General features: G+C 39.1%; 3 protein-coding genes across 4 annotated transcripts; 1 reads left to right on the forward strand and 2 right to left on the reverse strand.

The window, feature by feature from the left end:
* The first annotated feature begins 193 nt into the window (after positions 1–193).
* On the forward strand, positions 194–4,391 carry ing1 (inhibitor of growth family, member 1). The gene is made up of 4 exons (XM_079231302.1): positions 194–325; positions 1,386–1,565; positions 2,135–2,283; positions 3,027–4,391. The coding sequence occupies exons 2-4, from the start codon at positions 1,427–1,429 to the stop codon at positions 3,666–3,668; spliced, it is 930 nt and encodes a 309-aa protein (XP_079087428.1). The 5' UTR covers positions 194–325; positions 1,386–1,426; the 3' UTR covers positions 3,669–4,391.
* Positions 4,392–4,404: 13 nt separating this feature from the next.
* Positions 4,405–7,481, reverse strand: ube2al (ubiquitin conjugating enzyme E2 A, like). Its single transcript, XM_079231303.1, has 6 exons — positions 7,322–7,481; positions 6,400–6,480; positions 6,245–6,270; positions 5,987–6,076; positions 5,817–5,905; positions 4,405–5,204 (listed from the first exon to the last, which is right to left on the reverse strand). Exons 1-6 carry the CDS (start codon positions 7,363–7,365, stop codon positions 5,076–5,078), a joined length of 459 nt encoding a protein of 152 aa, XP_079087429.1. The 5' UTR covers positions 7,366–7,481; the 3' UTR covers positions 4,405–5,075.
* Positions 7,482–8,140: 659 nt separating this feature from the next.
* Positions 8,141–23,148, reverse strand: ankrd10b (ankyrin repeat domain 10b; the record flags this gene model as incomplete). 2 transcript variants are annotated; one of them, XM_079230707.1, is made up of 6 exons in its annotated part: positions 8,141–8,774; positions 10,825–10,932; positions 11,593–11,858; positions 20,740–20,831; positions 21,953–22,105; positions 22,951–23,148. In XM_079230707.1, the coding sequence occupies 6 exons, from the start codon at positions 23,146–23,148 to the stop codon at positions 8,554–8,556; spliced, it is 1,038 nt and encodes a 345-aa protein (XP_079086833.1). In that variant the 3' UTR covers positions 8,141–8,553. The 2 variants fall into 2 exon arrangements, with proteins under 2 accessions (XP_079086833.1, XP_079086834.1); XM_079230708.1 differs by lacking the exon at positions 8,141–8,774 and having other exon boundaries at positions 9,333–10,932.
* Positions 23,149–23,802: the final 654 nt, after the last annotated feature.

Here is a 23,802-nt window from a genome sequence, read left to right on the forward strand (position 1 = left end):
GGGGAATCCTGACATGTACGTATCACGCAGTAGTAATACAATATGTAATGATAAAATAGCCTTAAATCAATGTCTGAAGCCAAGCGGAAGTATATATTATTATATTCAAGGATCAGTGTCTGCTTCGCACTTGCACCCAGACGAAACATATTTGTTCAGGCACTTTGTCGAACAGCTAACATGAGTTGGGCGAGCAGGAGGACCCGCTCTACCGTTACCCCAGTGGTCCGCTCTGCACACGACCTAGCGTAGCAACAACAGCGACTACCGCATCACGGAGCGGGTAACGTTGGCTCCAGAAAACAAGCTACTATTACCCACTCAGGTAAGTTCACCTGCAAGTCGCCTAACAACACACCAGATACGTCCAGTAACTGCTTCGTTGAATGGTTGTTTTTCGCATTTCGTCTAATGTTAATCGTTAAGCGTTAGAAGCTAACGGGAGCTAATTTGGCTAAGAGTTACATTGAGGCGAACGTGATATAAATAAAACCGCTTAAATTGTCAAAATGAGTGCTGGACGTTATTAATGTCCTTCTTGGTTTGTGTGACAGTAGCCTGTATGTGTAAGTTAAGCTAGCAGCTGGTTGTTTACGATGTGGCTGAAGGATGTGTTGTCGTTCACACTGGTTCGGATCATCTTTGTGTTTGACACGTTAACGTTTGGATGTCGGTTGTTTAAACTTCCTGCGCTGTCAGTGAGCGATTAACATAACTGATCAAATAGCATGTTTCGTTCTGTAAAGTAACATTTTTTAGAGTTGGCCACCCTCAAATTTGCAAAGAAGATAAAGTTCGTAGTAACAGTCAGCGTGAATTATCACGACGAGAATTAGCTAGACACAATAACTTGCAGTGTTAATGGACGTATTCAGTGGGACGTGTTGACTCCATATTAATCTGTCTGTTTTTCATTTAACCGAGGTTTCTTGCATTTCACTCCCTCACCGAGCGAACAGCAATGTTATGCTAACGTTGCTGTTTAGCGATGTTGTCTTCTCCGTCACCCTGAGGTGCTCATCATTAGTAACTAACGGTAATCTGTTGTCCATCTGAACTCAAACCAAACTTTTTGAGTTGTTTTCGTCTTGAACAGAGTTGTGTTTCTTCCCAAACTAGTCAGCTCTCTGTTGGCAGATTTGTAGTACACGTAGCAGGCGATTTTTAGGATGGCTGACTTCAGATCAGTTGCCCCTCCCCCCTTTCTCTTTTTCACTATTAGTGCATATTTCCGGACTGATTTCAAATTATTTATTCTGGAAATCAAGGTAAATGTCTACCGACGTTTAATGTGACTAAATTACGTAATAGTTGCCAAGAAAACAGCTGTTGATCACCTTTTTAGAGCAACACTACCCATTTTAACAATGATTTGTTGATAACAGGTGCAGGAGTCGGAGTGTCCTTCGACAAAAAGGGGTCCGCAATGTTGAACCCGACCAATGGCGACCCGAGCCACGTTGTCGTGAATTATGTTGAGGAGTATCTGGACCTGGTGGAGTCGCTCCCGTTTGACTTGCAGAGGAGTGTGTCCCTCATGAAGGAAATTGATGCTAAGTATCAAGGTAAACAACAGGTCCTCACAAGTATTCAAAATGGTGTTTATTAAAGTAAAAATGTGAAAATAGCATGTTGATTTGCATAATGTCTTGCTGCAGAGATGCCCTGGCCAACACATATGCTACAGACTTAAGAAAACGTCTTTGTTTGGTACAGATCCCTGCAAAAATCACTCAAGGTTTTTCCATGAGAATGAGATTAACAATTTAAGAATCATCTCTATGAATCGATACAAAATGAATTTCAAAAATTACATAGTTAAACAATTACTTAACAGATACCTCAGTTGAAAATGGCGAACATTGTAAATAAATACAAATGTGGCCTTGAAAGTACCATAAGTACTTATAGAGAAAATGCTGACATTGTTTATTTGGTAGACTTTCTGTGTGTGTGTGTGTCGGGTCTTCCTGGGTGATTGTACATTACATATACATCATGTATACATCCAAATCCAAAGAAAATGATCTAATATGACAAGTAATAGAATACATTTTGTGTGCAAATTGTACATTTTGAGATTGTAATGTCCTATTCCCATTTTAATTTCCCCTGTTGATTTCTTCTTTGGCAGATGTTCTGAAGGAGCTTGATGATGCTTATGAACGGTATCGCAGAGAATCTGACTCACTTCAGAGGCGAAAGCTTCAGTTATCCATTCAGAGAGTGCTGATTCGTAGTCAAGAGCTCGGAGATGAGAAGATCCAGATTGCCGGTCAAATGGTACGTTAAGAGAGCCCCGCAGCTGCTCATTGGGTAACTTCCAGGTCTGAGTGTGTGCAACTGTGTGATTACGGAGAAGCTCGTTTCCAGCAACATTTGTGCTCAGATAATCTACCCTGAGTAAATAAAAATTCAAACAACTTTTATAGACTTGCTCCATTTTGAACGCATTTTTAATTCTCTGAAATAAGATAAAATAATCCTTTATTAGTCCCGTAGTGGATAAATTGCAGGATTATAGCAGCAGACGGGTAAACTGCACACAAGAGACACATAGTAAAATAAAAAACAAGTAATATAAATAAACAGTAAAAATTCACAATAGCAATATTATATATGCAGACAGAATAAAGTGTATTAATTTATATTGCACCAGTTGAAGTGTTTTGAAATGTTGCTGCACCTCTTGTTATTAACATAATGTATAACTGGATAAACAAAGAGTCTGTCTAACCTTTTGCTTTTCAGCCTGTTAAATTATACAAATGAAGAATGATGTGCATAAAAAAAGCAAACCGATTTCTTATTTAATAATTATTTAAATTAGTTTCCTGCCGAGATGAACTTTTCACAAAAATCATCAAAACATATGGTTTTATCAAAGGAACACCATTGCCACTTCATGCCCAAACAAGTTATGGTCTTAATTCTAGTTTCAGTTCTGCAAGTTTTTAGTCATCCACATGTACTTCAGACGACAGCAGGCAGAGCGTTACAGTAATTCTGACCGGTCTTCGTTTCAGGTGGAGTTGGTTGAGAACCGAACACGACAAATAGACTGGCATTCTGAACTTCTCCTTTCCTCTCAAGAAGTCCCAGAGAGTCATGTTCCCACAGCAACTGCCATGGCGGCCACTGCATTGTCCATGACGTCGTCCTCATCGTCATCATCGGCCACCGTTACTCCAGGCAAAACTGCCCACCACGAGAAGAAGCGCGACGAGGTCACCCCCGGATCAGCTGGTGGAGACAAGGCTGGAGGCAAACGCTCAAGACGTCAGAAAAATGGAGAAAATCGTGAAAGTTACGGGGGTCTGGATCAAACGGAGGATACAGGAGTGGGGGCATCCCGGGAAAAGAGGGCTAAAACGTCTTCAAAGAAGAAGAAAAGATCCAAAGGAAAATCTGAGAGAGAAGTGTCGCCCCCAGACCTGCCCATCGATCCAGATGAGCCGACATACTGTCTGTGTGAGCAGGTGTCCTACGGCGAGATGATTGGCTGTGATAACGACGAATGTCCCATTGAGTGGTTTCACTTCTCCTGCGTCGGGCTTCATCATAAGCCCAAGGGCAAGTGGTACTGCCCCAAGTGTAGAGGTGAGAACGAGAAGACCATGGACAAGGCTTTAGAGAGGGCCAAGAGGGACAGGGCATACAACAGGTAGCTCGCTGTGCCGGCCCAATGAACACTGTTGTGTGAAATACGTTATGTTTCGTCTTTGTTACCATTTACTGGCAACACTGTTTAAAAAAAAAAAGTAAAGAATTGAGGAATGTTGTAAATAGTTATTTTTGTAACTTCTGTATGGCTGAGAAACAAGACTGCTGCCTCCTGGTTGGGACTATTTGTAAAGAATGGACACAGTACAGTAAAACCTGCATGTAATTTACATCCCCTTTGTTTTCATCATGCATGCAACATCCCTTTATATATGCTCATTCATTTCACAAATAAAACATTTCTAAATAAAGGAGGTTTTGATTGCCGGCTAAGTAGCAAACATTTCAGGCCATAAAGTCATGACAATATAATGACATTTTGACTCGTTGGCGGAAGCATATAACAGGTGGCAATTCTAGTTCATTACATTGAGGTTGTTTTTTTTAACACTAACTTTTGTATGACTCTGTCCAATGGCTTTTTTTATGACATCCTGACTTTTCCGGTGCAGGTCCCCTCTGGTGGGTGTGGCTTTTGAAGTATGACTGGCTTCCCTAACTGTGTTGGTCTAGTGCGGATTTAAATCCTATATTATTTAGTGCCATTATTTCACCATGGTTTATTTTATGGTCAGTGCCTCAGATTGATTTATAATCCCCGTCAAGAAGAGTACGGTTGTTTTTTAGTCTAGGTCCAAAAGTACTGAATTTGCAGTTCCAATAAAAAGCTTCCCACAAAGATGGATTTGCCATTTTTATTTACATGTGCTGAAAAAATGACAGGGGACAACCAGTGTAAAATCTGTACATAAATTCAGTTGCAGGTTTGTTATATACATGAGTACTGAACAGGAACGTGAATACACTCTCTGTCATGCATGTAACAGAGTTCAAAACACAGCAGAAGACACGGTGTAGAGATGTCTGACTTAGTTGTAGTCTGTGATGCTCAGGCTGCTCATTCTCCCAGGGGAAGGTAAGATGGATCACGTTGGAGCTGACAAACTGCCTTGTGAAAACAAACGGGCCGAAAAGGTAAGTAAGCACAACAGAATGATGACCCACGACTTAAATCATACACCCTCCAAGACACTGAACATAAGTCATGGGGAGTTATTATAGCAAGTAAGAACTCACCAGCATTTTTGGGTAATGGCCCACAAGTCCATACTGACAAAACATCAAGGCAAGATTCAACACATTTCCCTACCGAATGGAAAATGGGGGATGAATAGAAAAAAGAAATCCCTCGGCGGGCAAAAACAAACATTCTATGAAGGGAAGTTGACGATAAAGTGCATGAAAGCTTAAAATCGAAAAGATGGGGGGGCCCAGAAAGTAAGAGGTACTCCACTAAACCTTGCAGCACACACAGCTTGACAATGGAGAGAGCAGCTATCAGGATTGTCAGGTCAACTGTCTCTCCAGCTTTGTTCTACGATGGCGGACACACGCTTCTCGTACTCCCGCTTGTTCTCCTGGTACAGCTGAGCAGCCTGACTGTTGGCTGGACTGTTGGGGTTTGGTTCATCAAGCAGGGACTGTGGGGAGAAGATCAATACTGAAGGTGACTTGTGTGGAAAACAACCAACCGAGTCAACAACATTTATCTACTTAGACACAAGCCTTCACAAATATGTATTTTGTCATTTCAAAAAGGGCTTCAGAATACTGAGGCAGTAACACCAGAAATTTCCAAATTGTCATTGGACTTTTGTAGCCAAAGATATATCTGACTTTGTGAATATATTTTCTAAAAGTGTGAAGCTAATGTTTTTTTTGAGCACATTAAACATGATTAGGATGCACATAATAATGTATGTCCAATCAGTGTCCATCTCAAAACTACATTTCACAAAATTACAATTATACACACTTGTTATAACCGCTTGCTATAGAGCGACTCCGCTGTTGGGAGACGAGCGAGTCACTGCGATTACTCTGAGCAGCATGCACGAGAAAGAAAGACATCTAATATGTTTCAAATAAAAGTTATAGTTTCTCAATGTTAAATATAAGGTTTGCTTTCTCTGTTTTGTATTACTGAAAACTGAGTACCCGTGGTTTTTCCCCCCTTGGTGAAAAGCAAAAAAAAAGGAGTGCCTGAATTAATAACATATAGTAATATATTGCTGTTTATTGGAGATTTCTACCTGGATAGAAGTAAGAATAGAGGACACATCATATGTTGGACTCCAACGATTCTGTAGGATGTCCAAACATATACTGCCATCTGCATAGACTGTGGAAAAAAAAACACAATTAAACACTACACATAAATAGCAACACTGTAATAAGCCGGAAGATAATACAATAATCCTACCATTTGGATGAAACATCTTTGACACAAATCGTACTGTGGGTGGTTTGTTGGGGTATTCTTCTGTGAACTCTACAATGAGTTTAAATGTACCTGGGAGAAAAACAAAGAGACACAAAAAAACATTTGATCATCGATGTAAATATATTCTAAATAAGGCGTTTGAATGGTAAAGTAGGTTAGAATAGTTTTACATGCAATAAAGTGGCAACATGCCTAACTAAACAAAATAAGAATTAATTAACAAAGTGAGACACTTACCATCTTCAAAGGGAGTTCCTTCGGGGCTGCGAGTGTGAGGTTAGAAAAAAAAGGTATTTCATCATTCATTTTGCAATTTACACACATTTATAAGATCTGTAGTTGGAGGGAATAAATCTGTTCATGTACATTACGGCTGTGCATCAATGTCTTACCCAAATATGACTGCATTCCACGCCATAATGTTGTTTTCAGATGGGGCACCACTGACACCAGCTGGCGGGTCCTCTTGTAGCCTTTATCACAAGAAAAGAAAAGTAAAGGTTTATTGCAGGACTACTAAACCATACTCCACAAGCATAAACTACATGTATGTATCCAGTCTGGTGAATGTACATAGATTCAACATCTCGTTGATAACAAAATAGAATAATTACACGTCAGAGCAGTGTGTAGGTAGTGGAACTTTTCTTCTCATCATATTGACTCTAACGCCACTGTTTTTATTTTGTAAAAAGGTCAAAAAAGAATTGTTAATCTCTCACATCTTTAGCAACAATCTGTATAACTCAAATACGCTCAGTTACACGATTACTAATGAACTATAGAAGCATGTGAAAGATTGTAATAGCTTACTTTTGATGAGCTGTTCTTACTTTTGTCGGGAGAGATAATGTTGGTTAGCATCGTACACCGCCTTGTGTTATAAAAAAAGATGGCCTTAAATCCACCCAGCATTAAATGTGTTTGCCAAAGTATGAACAGGCCAACCAGTCTTTTGTCACGGGCATTTAAACAGCTAGTTTATAGAGTTAACTAACTACCAGCCGTAAAGTGTAACTCTACCCTGCTAACGTTAGCATGTAGCTAGCAACGTTAGCTTCTAGTAGCGGTGGACGAAGCGTCTCCACGAATTAATGATATTTCACTTAATATTTCAGCTTCGTAAAAACACAATTCAATTCACAGCATTTGCGTAGCGTTTCTATCTACGGCGGAGATCGGTGAATCAATACGTTAATACACGATTAAACATATACCGGTTAGCGATGCCCAGCTATCGTAAGCTAAGCTAACGTTAGCTGTTTATGACAAACCAACGCAGGTTAACCGGAACCTTTCTGACCATCAACTTACCGTTTAAAATCCCTCATAAGTCTCCTTCTAGCCGGGGTTGACATCGTCTACTCGTGAAACACGTATTGATAACACGTAGACGTTACCAGGAGATTATATTATCAAACACGTTATATTGTATTTAATGGTTATGTTGACTTCTTCACAGTTGGCCGACGCTTTCCGTCGTTATTTGGATAATCCTGACTCGCTCGTTGGACCAGCTTGGTTTACCGGACGATACCACACGGTGGAAGGAGGGGGTCTATTTCGAGTATCGAGTTGAAACCAGTTTCTTGCATTGGAACAGTACAGGTATCCAGTGCAGTTAATAACATTTTTAGATTTTTTTTTTTAAGTTTTGAAAATATATTTTCTTGTATTCAGTCCAGAAACATTTGTATATCACATGGTTTTATTTGACAGGATTGTGTATCTCCCCCATTCCTATTCGCGGTGACGTGGTGTTTGTGCAGCGCAGCTTTGACGAAGATCGCCTCTAGTGACAGATGACTGTTAACAAAGTATACTGCCTCTACACAGGCTGGATAGATAGATAAGATAGTTACTTTATTCATGTAGAGTGGGATAACCGTATTTTAGAGCTGTATTCTGGAATAAATGGGCAAACTGTAGTTAGATCATAAATACACATTAAGACCAACTTTGGTGGATCCCAATGTATGAAATATATGGACGTTTTACGTTTTGGGGTTAGAAAACACCACCATTTATATACAGCTAATATATTATTGGCTAACATGGAATCTTTGCATGGATTTATTTCACCTAGTCTATAAAGTTGTCCAAAAGTAAATAATCAAACTTTAACTTTTGCAAAACTGTTTTAATTCTTAATGAGTAGCATGGATTGTACTTACATAGTTTTTATTAAAACCAAGAAGCAGGGAACTAGAGACAGAAACTGAATGTAAATATCGGCAGAGGTTCAATGTAAATGCTTAGTTTAGCATATATCAGAATAGTTTATATACAGCTTAATCAAACTTTAATAATACACTACACAAACATTTTCTCTTTAACAACACAAACAGAAATAATCACTTCTTAATCAACAATCAGTTACACTTTTGAAACCATCCACAACGGCGGGCCTGCCCTTTCCAAAAGCAAAAACAAAGAATTTCAATGAATTACTGGACCACTCAATGGCTTTAAGGCAAATTAATGCGGGTTTAGGCTAAATTACATTCAGGCAAAAAGGACAGCCTGTCAATGAGCTCTTCTGTACTTTAGGATCCATGGTAAAGAAGCATGGTGGTGAAGAAGGCATGGTCATACAACTGCTCTGCCTTCACAGTCTTCTGGTGCTCCACCTGGCTGCCTGCAGTGCCGTTGTTCTCAGATGAGTCACTGTAGGAGAGTTGGCCATGGTGTGTTTCTGCTGCTGGGTAACACCCAAATGGAAGCTCTTGTCGACTGTGGCCATTTGAGGACAAATCCTCACCTGTCACTGAAAATGAGAAAAAAAGGTCAAAGGGCATATATTGAATTGTGACAATATTCCTTTATTTACAAATATAGAAAGAGAGGCAGGGGGGAAAAAAACAAAGAACAACAAATATTGGACTGAATTTGTTTTGCACAACTATTAAAAAGGGGACTTGTTGATCAATAAATTGCAAAGTACATTCCAGAGCCTTATGTAAACTCACAAGTTTAGGCCTACTTTTTCTAAATAGGTCACATCCGTATCTGCGATAGCTTTGACATACGGTTACTGCTTTACGACACAGTGACCTAGTTCTAGCTCCACAGTGGTATGTAAGCTCCTGCATCAAGGGAAGAAAACCTTAAATCTTTCAGACGTGTTGGCATGCCATAATCCAAAACCCAACATTACGAGCAGACATGATTTAAAGTTTGGTCATCAAAGTCTTCTTTTGCGTTCATCTGAATATAATTCCTTTTTTTTGTGTCACGTTTTGCAGGCCAGCAAAAATACCACAAGAACAGAACTTGACAGATGCATTAGAATACATCAAGAAAACAAACGTCCACCAGTCACATGTATGAAATTAATCAACATTTAATGATTTCACACAATCAAGTACAAAGCTAAACCGGCTGAGTACTGAGCATTGGATGTTCAAAACTGAATGACTTTACACTCAAACTTTCTGCCATGTAGGACAAAGAAATCAGAAACGAATCAACATGAAATTACTACAAAATACAGAACTTCTGTTATCAGTAACTATACAAGTTGAATATTGTACATTAAGTTACTGTTCAACTATTCAATACAGCTCGAGAAATAAGGCTTTTTTGCGAATCCATGCAAATTTTCTTGGGCAGTACTGTTTATTCGTAATTACTGATTGTAAAATGGCCAATTACAATTACAAAATCCGACTGGGGATTATTATTTAACCTACACATCTGCAAGCCCTGCTAGTAGCCTAAACAAACTTTTGCTTACAGAAAACATTAACCATACTCAAGAATCAAATAAAGAAAAAAACAGGACTAAGCAAAATTCAAGCCCATGAACCACTATGTCTTAGTACATGACACCTACCAAACACAAAAAAAGCTGCAGAGTGAATTGTTTGTACTTGACGAGCTACATTCATGTTGGGATATGCTTTGGCATAAGGCAAGTATTGAATACAAAACAGCATCAACAAATGTGTGGTAACAGTTAATGTCAGAAGATATTTGCTCTGTGTATATTAATGTTAATATTTTTATATAAATGTCATTGCCGATCGAGCATTATTTAAAATCTAAGTATACTACATTTAATTGAATCTACTGAACTGGGGGGGAAACATGTTACTAAAGGAAACTATCCAATCAATATAGATATTACATATCATGTGTATACTAATTTCTCTGATAGAATTGTAAAGAAACAAGGTTTCTAAAGTATTTGGGATGAAAGTCACAGACGTTCCCCGGACAATAGAAACATCTTCATGCCAATGAAGTTCACCCTTTTGCTATTTTTGCAACATTGCACAAGTTGACAATCAATAGCGACAACCCTGACCTATTTTCCCTTCATGCCAATATGACCTGCATTTGTATTCTGTATATCTGGAAGGATGCATTAAATATAACCGGATAACAAAGAAATCTCAATATTTGTATCCATCCGAGTAGAACTAGGTACATGGAAAAGTAGAAAATACAGCACACACACAGCTATACATCTTTCAAATGTAGCTTACTACAAAATTAAAACAAATGTACTCCTTTATGCATGTGTTATATAAAAAAATAAAACAGCCAGACAATACTAAAAAGATATACTGCACAAAAGGGGAATATTAGCATGTGGCCACACACACACGCACACACACACACAAGCCTCTACAGGTAGGCATAAGAGTTGGTGCAGCGACACGGGGTCTGCATCGACGCCACAGTGATGACCTCCAGCTCTTTAGTGGCAGAGCCCGACCGGCCTGGTCCCCGGTCCACACACTGATCCAAGAGCCCCGGCCCTTGTGGTGGTGCAAACCCATTCAGCCCCAATGCAAAGGGTCCTGGCCCACCTGAGGTTACAGTCGCTGCCAACTCCATGTTCATGCTTTCCATCTGGGCCTGTCCAGCAACAACCAGAGGCCCATTCCCATTAAGCAATTCTGGTGTCAAGCCCAGACCTAAGAGAATAAGATGCATACAGATATAAAGCTAGAAACTTAATTCTTAACTTTAAACAAGCAGACACATTAGGCCGTGATCTAAGGCCCCAGCTGACTCTCTTGTTGTTCTTTTAGAATAAGATACTGGATTTTGTAATTTTTTAAAATGTATTATTTAAAGTAAAATCTCTAATTAGCCAAAAATACCCTTTCAAGTTTCTTGTCATCCACTTTTAATTATGGTTCTGAACTTCAAGTCCACTCCATTTCAGCACTTTTGGTTGGGAATATCAATCAGAAGCCTCTCTCTGCTGAAAACCACTTCCACGTGATGCCCGATGCTCAAATAAAAATAAGTGCAACAGCCTTGTAAAGTGGTGTATCTTAAGTACAGGCCCAATTGTTTAAGTCTACAAATAGGGAACATTTTATGTTGGTCTTCCATTTTTACATGGAGGCATACACGGTTTTGTTTGTGCTAAAAAATGCTGTTTATTTCTCTTATGCAGCCATATTTGGTCATTTTGTCCACAGTGACTGCATGTGCAGCAGTCTAAACTAATAAAAGATGTTCCAGCTGCAGCATGCTGATGGGGTTTTTCCTTTTTAAAAGGAAACCTGAAGAAATTGTAAATCTAAACATAACCAAACACAGATTCAACAAGCTATGAGACCTACCGTTGGGTCGAGCCTTCTTCAGTGCGTTTGCTTCCATGCCGTCGAACGACCTCTTTCTGTTGGGCACGCCATTCGAGAAGCTGCGTCCCTGGATAGTGGGACGAGCGTGGCCCCCATTCTGAGTCATGCCATTCAGAAAAGACCCGTTATGGGACTGGGCCATGTTTTGTTGGAAGTTCTGGGCATTGGAGAGAATCTCTGCGCACTCCTGGAACCCCTGGGCGTGGGCCAAGTCAGCAGCAGTCAGCCCACTGGCATTCCTCATACTGCACAACGAGAAGGATGAGTGTTAGGGGCACTCACTGTACGGTTGATTTACACAAATAAAACAAACAAAATTAGACACGCTCAAGCGCGCACACACATACAGTCATTCACTCACTCACACAGACAGACACACAGATGTATAGACATATCCTGTGCTGCTCTACCCCCTCACATCATATTCGTCATCCTCATGAGATGACGACTGATCCGTTTGGATCATTGGCATCTTCCATAAAACTTAAATCTTGACGTTTCCAAATGATTGGGGAAACATGTCTGCTGCAAGAGGACATGATTGAGACAACTGTAGGTATGCACCTGTTTATTCTGATAAGAACCTGAAATAATCTGACCAACAGGACAGGATGACTAAGATGTTTCTATCAAGTGATGGTTGAATCCAAAAGGAGAATTTCTGGAGGTGGTGTAAAGAGCTTCATCGCGTCTGCAGGAGAAATGCGACATCAAGGAGGTTTTTTTGGGGATGAAAGGACCGCCGTCTTCTCATATTTCCACCGCCGATGCTGCTCAAGGATTTTTGAAAAGGCCGCATCCAGATTCCAGCGAATTATTTCGCCATGTCCCAAATGTAAGATGCAAACCAAGAGTAGTGAAAATAAGATGTAGTCTGGAAAACCAAAGTGATGAGAGACAAAGCAAGATTGTAGAATTCTTCCAAGACAAGTAGATCATCCAAAGGAAGTCAGTAGGTCAGTTGTATCTTCAGAGGAAACTCCACATAATCAATAGCTAAGAGGGAAAATCAAACAAGGATAAACTTGAGAAATCCAGGAATCCTCTGATGGGAAGCTGAAGCTATAAAGGCGTCGTCTTCAAGAGAGATGAACAAGAGCATGAAAAATAACAGAAACAACTTTACTACTCTCGAGGCATTTGTGCCACCATTCATTACTCAAATGAGTCTTTGCACTTCATACAGTTGTATTAATCATATCCAGGTGCAGCAGGACGAAGATGATTTTCTGATCATGAATGAGCAAACAGTGTCGTTTCAGAGCTTTTCAGACCTGCACATGTCATTGAGTATGGAAGCAATTTCACTGGAAAATAAAACCTTATTCTGTCTTAATGATGTGAATAAGTAATACAATTTTACTCGAAAATAAGACCTTATTCTGTCTTAATAATGTGAATAAGTAATACAATTTTACTCTTCTTGTATATGTTTATCAGTGTGTTGTTGCTGTAGACATGTAGTGAAAACATTGCCAGATACAACACATTACAAGGAAGTTCTTTTAGCTTAATGAGGAGAATTTCTCTCCTCTCCAATTACCATTTACACGACAATGCTGCACTTGTTCTGTGTCTAAATGTCATCCAACTGCAAAATGAGTTCTGGAAGCAAACAGTCGTGTCTTTGTCAAAGAATTGGGACTCTGGCCTGTATCCAGGCTTATATTTACTATTCAAAATGTGACAGAAACAATGAGAACGTTACCATCTGCAGTGTGTTTTATATACATATTATTGTACCAGAGAATAGGTTATATCTACTTTTAGTAAAGAAAATAATGACATACTTTATGACCTATATGATTTAACACTACTATAAACGCTGAACTCTATTTTATTCAACTATTTATGGTTAACTGAAAACCAAGTGACATTGACTTCCACACAATGAATGAATTCAAATGACGCTGTTTGGGTCATTCATTTAGTTTCAAATTGGTTCCTTCTCAGGATATTTATCTAAACAGAAACATTTCAAGAGCTAGTGCACATTTACAAACATTTGATAATGAATTTAAGATAAAACAAAAAACAAAACAAAAGTAAAAATCACACAATAACTTGTTGCACATTCCCCTTCAAAATTAACGCTTCCAAAAAATTATTCCAAAAGATTACATTTATGTCAAAAAACATGTAAGTAAGGTAAAGGTAAAGTAGATGGATTGGTCTCACTCCAAGAAATATTTTTCTAAATGTCAAACTTGTTTTTAAAGTTAATGCAACAATTAGTATTTTTGAAAAGAAAAGGTTCACTCATCATCATTAAATTATTATCAAATAAGTATCAAGTCATTAAATAAGTACATTTTAAGGAGTTCACGGCATCATCTTATCCTTTAAGCAAAAATATGATACCGTCAACTACATTTATTAACACAAAGTACTTGTCGTACTTGTCCAGAGGAAGTCTGGGGTTTAAGTCTGCAGCCTCTGGAGCCAAATGTGTGCTGAAATCCCAACTTTTGAGCTTCAAAGAAATTGATACTGAGGGAAGCCGTTTAATCCAGCCCTCATTTTAGGGAGTATAACATCTCTGACAAACCACTCATAGAAACTCCCACATACGTGTTTCTCATTCCAGACTTGTTTTAAAGTTGTATCAAAAAGAAGCAAGGAGGGTTTCAAGTGCTGTAGCCATGCAACAGCAGATGATAAAGACCCATTTTTTAGGTTTTGGATCCACAAAAGGACAAGCTGGGTGATCGGTAAACTCTGATTTGATCACACAGATTCTCTTAAATCAGATGGAAATTCTAAAATATTTTCTTTTCTAAAGAGATCACTGTTGTGACAGTATTCCTTGAGTGAGACCTGACATCTACAGTCAGCACTGATCCAAAAAAATGGATAACAAAAGTACTAATTAGCACAGGTTTGGTATGGAAATTTAAAGAGGAAGCGTTAATTCTTTGTAAATGCCTGGTATGCTTTGCTTTCCCGTCCTAAGCACACAATATGTGTCTTCTCTAACTATCGTCTAACCTTCCAGAGGCAACCTATTATCATGCTACATGTTGACATGGGACTCACGTGATTAAACCTGTCCATATTAAGGGCTCCTATGGTTAGTTCACAAAGTAAAAAACAAAAATCATAAAATAATAACAAAAGGGCTATAGATACAGGAACAATCATGGATAATAAGCAAAGCATGCAGGTCTAAAACTTTAGTTTTGATTCATAAAAACCTAGCATTAAAACCAATCACCGCAAGAAATACCTCAACAGTTTGCCAGTGTGTAGATAGGAAGCGATAGTGAGAACACTCAATGCCACAACAGTGCGGCTATCCCAGGGAACGGGGCAGACTCAGCAGTGTCTATTCTTCCCCTTTCTAGGATTACTTGAAAAAACCAAGTCATTTCCAATTCAATGGCTGCAAAACATTAAGACGTACGGTTCTGTTTCAGTATAGAAAACTTTTTTTTTTTTTTTTTTTAAATTGTCACTTTCATAGAGGAAAAGGTGACAAAGATCAGAGGTCAAAACAGACTATATTGTATAGGGTTAATACTGTGACATACAAAAGAAAACATTTAAGTATGAAGTAAAATATTTGATACAGTGAAATGACAGTGAATAACCATTGCAACAGGATGATTGTTAGCATTACACAGTTCAGAACATGATAGGTATGTAAGTCTAACCCATCTAACTCGGCTGCTCTACGCTCGTCTCTGCATTACTGTCTGCTAGCTTGCTAATGGACCATCGTAACACTTTGAGGCTCATGACAAATAATACAAACCTGTTTTTAATGAAGTCACTCGTTAGAAATTAAAAAACGGTTATTTCAGTCTATGTTTTAAGATTAATTTGTCCCATTGGAAGAAATGGATTTAAATCATATTCGTAACGTTTTGTTTAGGAAAAGGTTTCTTCATGTCATGTCGACACAGGGGCCCGAGAACATTCATTTTAAGTATTTTGGCTAATTAGGATTAAAAAGGAGGCCCGACGAGGGAAGTGAGCAAATGAGACTGGTTTCTTCAAGGCCGAGTAAGACCACAAGACTGTTCCGGTCACACCGACCTGAAACAATTCAGATGTAGTACTTGCTGTCCCAATGGAAAATGATTCTCACTTTGTAAGGAGACGAAGATAAGCGACACAAGGATGAGCGCACTTTGCTCTTATGACATTCAAATATATGCATCCCTTCGACCGGGACCAGGACTCTCCGGTGCAGGCATGTGCAAGGAAGGTGAGGAAAGGTGCCTGTGTAAATATGAATAGGAGCATCAGTGCTAAATACATGGGTGGGTAGATAGATACTACTGGTGTACTAGAAACCCCAAGGTCCAGTTGATCTCATGTACAGTTCTTTGTAGCAAACATTTCATGAAAATTAATAAAAGCCTCTGAGCTCATATTTTGGACACTAAAATGCGTCTAAATGTGTCACAACACACCAGACTGAGGTAACGGGCCCCTGACTCGGTTAGCCATCAGGAGCTGCTGGGAGATTAGTGATCATCTGTGGCCTCGAATTTTCATGGTGCTCGGAACCCCAGTCAGCCCTTTAGCAAAGTGAGTGTGTTGAATCAGTGGTGGGAGCAGATGGTGAGCGAGCTTTCTGAATTGCAGTTCTGCCTAATGAATCAGAGATGGATCCATTTAGTGCGGTTTCTCCCGTGTACCCTCGCCTCCTCTTCTTTTCTTTTTCGACAAGTAAAAGGCTGACTATGCCAGTGCAAAGAAGAATAGGAAAAGTAGGATATGTGCAGGATATGTATCTCTTCTCAAGACCGGAGTGTCAAGATTTTATTGTCCAGTTGTCGTCTTTGAGGTGTAATCAAGAGCAACAGAAGATGTGAGGTGATGAAAAGCGTTTGATTGGAAGACGAAGGCCCTTAAAAAGAGAACTCAACAAGGTGGTGAGCAAGGTAGGTTTCCAGCAAGAAACATCTGTGATAATAGCGAGAATTAAAATGATACTGACACAAAGTTCAGTGTCCCTACTATTATTAATGTGATCTGTTTTTGCAAAGCAATGAGAATCGTAGCATCACCGTTGAAGGTTATATTTTAACGGTTTTTTATTGATTATAAATGTTAAAGCTTGATGAGTTTCTTATTGATGGCTATCTAAAGTTTAAAATAAGAAATGGTTAAAACGCCACACAATGGATCAATAACTGAAATACTGGACAAAACAGACTCCATTAACAGGTTCTATATACGGGATTTAGAGCATTGATGGCAGCAAACTATGTGCAATTTAAAGGTGTAGTGGAGCAATGGCTACTTGAGAAGAGAATAAAGTATCTATCTCTCTGAGTGTTTTAATCAGAGGTTCTCTGTGCTTTGTTTACATAGCTGGATCAGTATTTTAGTTCATGCAAGTTTGCCCGTTACAATTGTTTTGCAATGATAGCACTGTTAACATCGTTAGCAGCCTACTCCATGTGAGAGGCTATCGATATGCTCCTAATTCCCAACAGAGTGCTGAAGGAATGAGTACTAAAACCAGGAAATGGGTTAGCATGTTTACAGTTCCTTTGTTTCGAGGTAAATAGTTATTAAAAAAAAAAAAAAGCATCACGGCCAATCCTGGTCCACTTCCAGCTCAGTGGTGCTGACATTGAAGCCGTACAACCTTGGTCTGGTGGAGTTAGTTCAGTTCACGTTAGTTGTTTAGCTCTGACAATTGCAGTTATGCTTCAAAAAAGTTAATTTGTGAAAATGATTTTGTTGAAGAAAACATGCAAGTATCATCAAATGTGCGTTTGCCTTAGAGTTTATTTTCTGTAATAATCCAAAAAATCCAATGAAAAAAAGGCCCATTGGCTTTTTGTCGAGCAGTGCGTTGCCAACTCGGCCTACAACATTACATTACTACAATATATTAATATGCTCAGATTTCCATATAGAGGACCTTAAATGTATCTGGCTTCACTACACTGAACACAGTGGTCTGGATTTTGCTGTCAACAGCAGCGACAAGGCACTTCTTAGATGCGTGACATCGTCAAGAGGTCTCCGAAGATGAAACGTACGGCCAGCAAACTGACAAGAGACTTCAAGAGAGAAGGCTGAGAGCAGGTCATCCAACCTGACCCAGGTTTAGTTTCAATGTAAGTGATGGTTACTTACAGGAAAGTATTAACCGAGCTGTAACGTATTATGTATGTTGTTGATTTGGTGAAATATTACTACATGAATAAAATTATACTTCATACTGAATTTTCTTCATTTGTGCATGCAAGTAATACAATTGTATTACTTGCATACAGTATTAAAATGGCATTTTGTTTCTAGACATTTTCAGTTCCATTTTAATTTAAATAAATTGTTTTTACTTTCAGTACTATTTTGGTTTTAAACATTTTGTTTGGCATCGATTCATCTTTTTGTTTTGTTTTAAGTTAGACCGCTTATTTATATTAATAGTAAGAAAATAATGTGAGTAATTTGAACTTTATTGTTAACAGACATTTGACACCAACATAATGTTGAACATAAAGTTATTTTGTCATGAGCCTCATTCCCACCCAGTGTGCCTCTTAGTTTCCCTCCCAGTTGTGCCTCTATACATTTCTGGGTCATAAATTAAAAAAAAGTAACCTGATAATAAACTGAACTAAAAGCATAATCTGTAATCTGTAGGAGGGAAAAACAAAAAATCACTCAACATTGACATCATAAATATTACTTATCAGCTGAAAACCAAATGCACACTACACAACCCCCAAAAGAAGTGTCATTTATTATTTATGCCTAAATAAACACATTGGCTTAAATTTGTTGAAACAGACAAATCAACCAGGAGCTTCATGGAAAATTAAGTATAGAGTATAAATCAAATCACATTGGTGAGCAGTCAGACTAACTAATCTATGCGCCCCAGCTGTCAGGAAAATGTATAACACATTCCAGTTAATTTATGTCTTCTGTGTTTTCAGTAACTGGGGACATAAAGTTAGACATTGTTTGCATTCCTTATTGAAACCAAAGGGCACTGGATGCCAAAAGTCATCTAAACTAGTTTTAAACGGAATTCAAATCGTTATTCTAACAAGTGCCTAATAAGTAGAGTGAATATCTCACTAAGGTAATTATACAAATGGTTTATTTAAGGGGACAGTGCACATTACGGTAATAAAAATATTTCTGTTAAACGTGCCAGTTAGCCAAGAGGCTATTTTCTATCTGTAGTCACAATTATAACTACATGTTATCACTGACATAATTTGTTGAATTTAAAAAAAGAGCCCATAAAGACCATTTTCACTACACACAATAAAGTGTGCATCTGTAAAACCCCTGGTTGTTTTGGGTCTCTAGAATCAAACAGAGAAAAAAAAGGCATACAGCTTGTTGCAGAAAATGAATCTGCAAGTAAAACAATAGTTGAGCTAAGAAAGACAAAATGGCTCAGAATATTATATTTCATTGTTACTCTAGCCAAACAAAACATGGACTGATTTATAAAACTATGAAAGAGTACAAGTATCAAGCAGCTCAAAAAGTAATGTTGCAAGGCAACACAAAGAGTAACACAATCATTAGTGATCGTTTAGTCTCCAACAGGTCTGACAGGATCTGCATTTAGGAAACAAGAAAGATGGGTTGTGTCTCTTCTGCTTTTGTTCTTGCCGCGGGTACACCAACAAGAACAATGTAATCTATAAATAAAAGCACAAGAGGCGTGGCTAACTAAAAAGGTGTGGCTAAGTATAATATTTATGTAGATGATAGATCCATTTCCTTAAATACCAATAAGAAACATAGTGGTCTTGGTTGGTTACATAGGTCAATTAAATAAATTGTTTTATAATCTAGTTTATGTATTAATTGTATTACCTTGTCAATAGTAAGAGCATTTATTATGTCTTTCAAGTAAAATAACACCTGTTCTTAAAATATACAAAAATTGTTCTAGTTTGTTTTTGCAGTTTCCTAAAATGTTAAGTTTTTAACCAATGATGTATGGTTGTTGCATTTTCATTCTCTGCAACAGAATCATAGCCTTCTCATACTAAAAGTAAAAAGGCTTCAGAAAGAGGCAATGTGCATTTGGTCATCCAGTCAAGCTGTATATGTAAGACAGTAACCACAACAAATATTAAAAGAAAATCACACTCTAGATTAACAAAGATCATGCAGTATGGCCTATTATACTAAGAACAGTTCATCAACCTTTCCATTAAGTTGACCTCTTGTACGCGTAATAATTGTGCTGAATTTACAAAGCTGATACCTAATACCAAAAGGCACTGCGCTGAGGTAATTAGCCACTTTTATTAAACGCAACTATCACAAATATAATGTGAAAGTGTCTGCTGAATATAATGAAAGATACTTAATTAACTCAATAGGTCTTTGCCAATATTATTACACAGATAGGTCAACTTAATGTGAATTGTTAAAATGATAAACAACAATTTCAAGGAATAACAAAATGTGTAACGTTTTCAAGGGAGCGCCACCAATTCTGTTAATATTCTAATATAATGCATATATTAAACTGATCAAACTTAAACTGGACTGGTGAAAAAGAAAAATCATCATTATTTTGTCATGTAAACTTTAGCATTCTGCAACAACAACAAAATGTCAAGCTAACCAAAAGTCCAATCCTAAATTAGAATTCCCAGCTATTTATTAAACTTCATACAATCATTAACTAAAAGCCACTGGAGGAAGAAATACAACTCCTTGGTGTACAACTTAAACACCAGAATTGAACAGGACAAGTTGGTGTTTTATTGCAAGGATCTTAAAAAAGATCAAGTCTGCATTCTCTTGAAAGTTATGTTGACATTTTTTAAACATGCCCAGCACTGTTTACAGTTATGCATACTGTACAGTCGGATGTGAATTAGGGTGAAGTTAGCAGTTAATAAAGCAGCTTCCTTCTGGCTGGGTGTGTGTAGCACAGCCAAAGTATCCAAATGTAGAGTTCCTGTGTAAACTTATTTTATTTGTATCTTTCACAACTTGATAACTTGCTTAATAATGATTAGATCTGTGCAGTTAATTTGCAGATCCTCTGCATTTAAATGTAATCCCTGCTCTGATTTGAGTTTGATGGCGGTCCCTTGCAAAGGTGTAACTCAGATGGTGGATAGTACAGAGGAAAAGAAATGAAGACACAGATCTGATTACAGGACTTACTCAGCTTTCGCTCCCTGAATCAAGAGAGCGTTGATACACTCCAGACTGCCCGCACGAGCAGCCTTATGGATGGGCGACTCGCCCACATAGTCCTGAGCGATGACAAAAGAAAGCAGTTATACATAAAATTAAATACAAATCATGACTATTGTGCACGAGAAGACAGTGGTGGGAGCCAAAACACTGTTTTATATTTGGTAGGAAAGTATGTTTGTGGGAGTACGTTTTTAAATGAAATATACCCTGCCTAACTGCCTTGTCTTCATTTCCAAGGTTAACAAAACAGAGAGGTGTAACAGGGCGTAACTCTACAAGACAGAGCCTGACCTCAACCCATCTACATCACCGCCCACACACATTTACAGTTACACATTAGTAGGAGTGGCGATGGAAAAAAAGAAAAGAAAAAATACATACACCCGAAGGCTTTTTTAAAACCACAATGTAATGTGGGACGAGCTTAAACAGTGAGCTATTCTACTGTACAACACCAGCCATGTTAACATTTTAGGAATCTAAGAAGGGAAGGTCAAACATGGTAGTTTCCCCAGGAGTGAGTCTTAACATATGCAGAGAATATTCAAAGCCAAGTGAAAGAATTGTGTTTCACGATGACGACAACCCTTATGTAATCATGACCTACTAATCTCATTTCCCTCAGCAGTGCAGCGGAGCTTAAAATATCTCTCTGGAGCATGAGGCTGCATGAAAACACACGGCTAAGGAACAAAGACTAAAAATAACAAAAAAACACATGCGGGTCTGAGAACAAATAAGGTCTCAGAAAATGTGATAACCATAATAGAAAAAGAAAAGAACAATGGCAAGGGGTAAGTAGCCGCAGGAGACTGCAAGGGTCATGACCTCACTTTAGAGTGATCCTTTTTAATGGGATCAGTCTGAGTTCAACCTCTCACACACTGCACTACACTTTTATCCCATGCATGTGCCCCTCCACCTCTCTACTTCTGAGGTGTTTTAGAGGGATCTTTTACGTAAAAAAGTGATGTGTTGAATCTTAAAATGTGCTGCTTTTCTTGTAGTATTGCCAGTATGGTTTGTGAAAACCCACGTGTACAGGCTTTTCTCCAGGAGATGTCATGGTTCTGGTAAAAATTGCTTGACAAGTTGAGAGATTTTCAAAGTGAACAGCTAAAGTCCCCCAGGTGTGCTAGCATGCATAAATGTGTTCAGTGTGCGTCTGATGTCATACCTGTCTGTTAATATCTGCACCAGCTTGTAGTAGCCATAACAAGCACTCAGGGTGGCCCCCAAACGCAGCGATGTGAATGGGTGTCTGTGCAAACCTGGAGGTCACTGCGTTCACGCCACTGCCCACCTGAACCAGACGCATCACACACTCCAGCTGTGGACACACAAGGGAAGGCATAAAGTCAGACAGGTGACACGGTGTGTGCATTGATTCATTCATCACTCTGCAGGAAGACACTGGGCAGGTAGAGACACGTGGGCTACAGTCGCTGCTTGGAGGGAAAAATGCAACACTATTTATTGCCTGGCCCAGCCTGAGTCTACATAGCTGTGGGCATGCAGCCAATGTCTGTGCACTGTCGGCCCGCCCTTTCCACGGAGGACGGTAGTTAGTGTAAAACACTAATGTTAGCGTAACTGTGTGTATTTATTAAGGAAGGAGGAAAGTTGAGCTGCAAATTACCACGTTTTCAAAATAACTTTAAAGCTTTAGACGACGATTTGTTTGACACAATTGTATGCTCACATAGGCTACCACCTAATTTTACATTTATTTTAACATTAGTTAATGGTCGTTATGGTCAGTAACGTTAAAAGAAACCAGCGTCATTAACTGACGTTGTGTTGTTCTCCTTTTCTTCCAGCAGCGATTAACTTCGCCGTTAATTAAAATGGTTCCCGCTCGACGTCACATTTTCTTACTCGCAGAGCATCAGCATGACTTCACTGTATTAATAAAAGCGTTATTTTACCCAACATGTGTAATGGTGTTACAGTTTATGTGTAACCCCGTTAACGTTAGCGAGAGAACAGTATCCGTGTAACGTTTATGGTCCATTGTCCGCCGCCCGTTAACGATGACTGACGGTTGGTCTCATCCGCTCGCGTTAACGGGCAAACGGAAGAAAATGGTCGAGGATCATGTCGGAGACGATTGGCGCTCGTTCATTCGGGGAGGAAATGGTGTCCGCTAAACCGCCCAGCTCGCGACTGCGCTACCTTTCCAAAATGAGCGGCCCAGTGTATCGGCGTCCAGCCGTAGAAGGTGTCCTCCACCGTGAGGTCAGCCGGGCTGGAGCTGCACTGAAGGAGGGCGCACAAGGCGCCGACATCTCCATCCCTGCACGCCCGGTGGAGAGGGAAGCGGCTGGTTAAGACCTCCTCGCTCGAGAACCCGGACTCCACACCCACCGACATTGTAGCAAAAAAGATAAATAATACCTAACTACTTAAAAATAGACAACGAGAACAAACAAAAAAAGACTATCTATTGTTTAATTCTGGTCGCTGATGGCGTGCCTTTGAATCTCGACACGCGCCACCCTTGGCTGGTGTGTGTATTTTTGCCTGACAACACAAAGCACTTCAGCAGACCAGGAACGAGCACGCGTCGGACTGAAACTTGAGAAACGTCGGGTGGGCTGGAAACTGCGGACTGGATTTCATATTCCGGACCTTCTTCCTCTCCTTCTGGTGTTGCTCACGCCGTGTGGCCACCCTTTGGACAGCAGGAGGCCTCGTGTGGCCTTCCTCTCTATCCAACTGACTGTCAGTGATCTCCTCAGTTGTATCTAGCGCCACCTTGCGACATTTGTGGTTTGTGCATGTGGGTGACCTACAAAAATACGTCATCCCTTCACTAATCTGTAAGGAGACGATAGCATATTGTGTGCATGGCCTACGCATTCAATGTGATTCATGTCAGGCAGATGGTAGTTGCCTTCTTCAGTAGGTAAAATAAGCTTTGTAATCCTGAAGGACAACCTATTTGTAGAAGAACACAACTGAGCAACAACATTAAGGACACAACATTTACAGTAAAGTTTCCTAATTGTGACATTTGTGCATGTG

The sequence above is a fragment of the Taurulus bubalis genome (assembly GCF_910589615.1).
Source record: "Taurulus bubalis genome assembly, chromosome: 15".
NCBI classification, from domain to species: Eukaryota; Metazoa; Chordata; class Actinopteri; order Perciformes; family Cottidae; genus Taurulus; species Taurulus bubalis.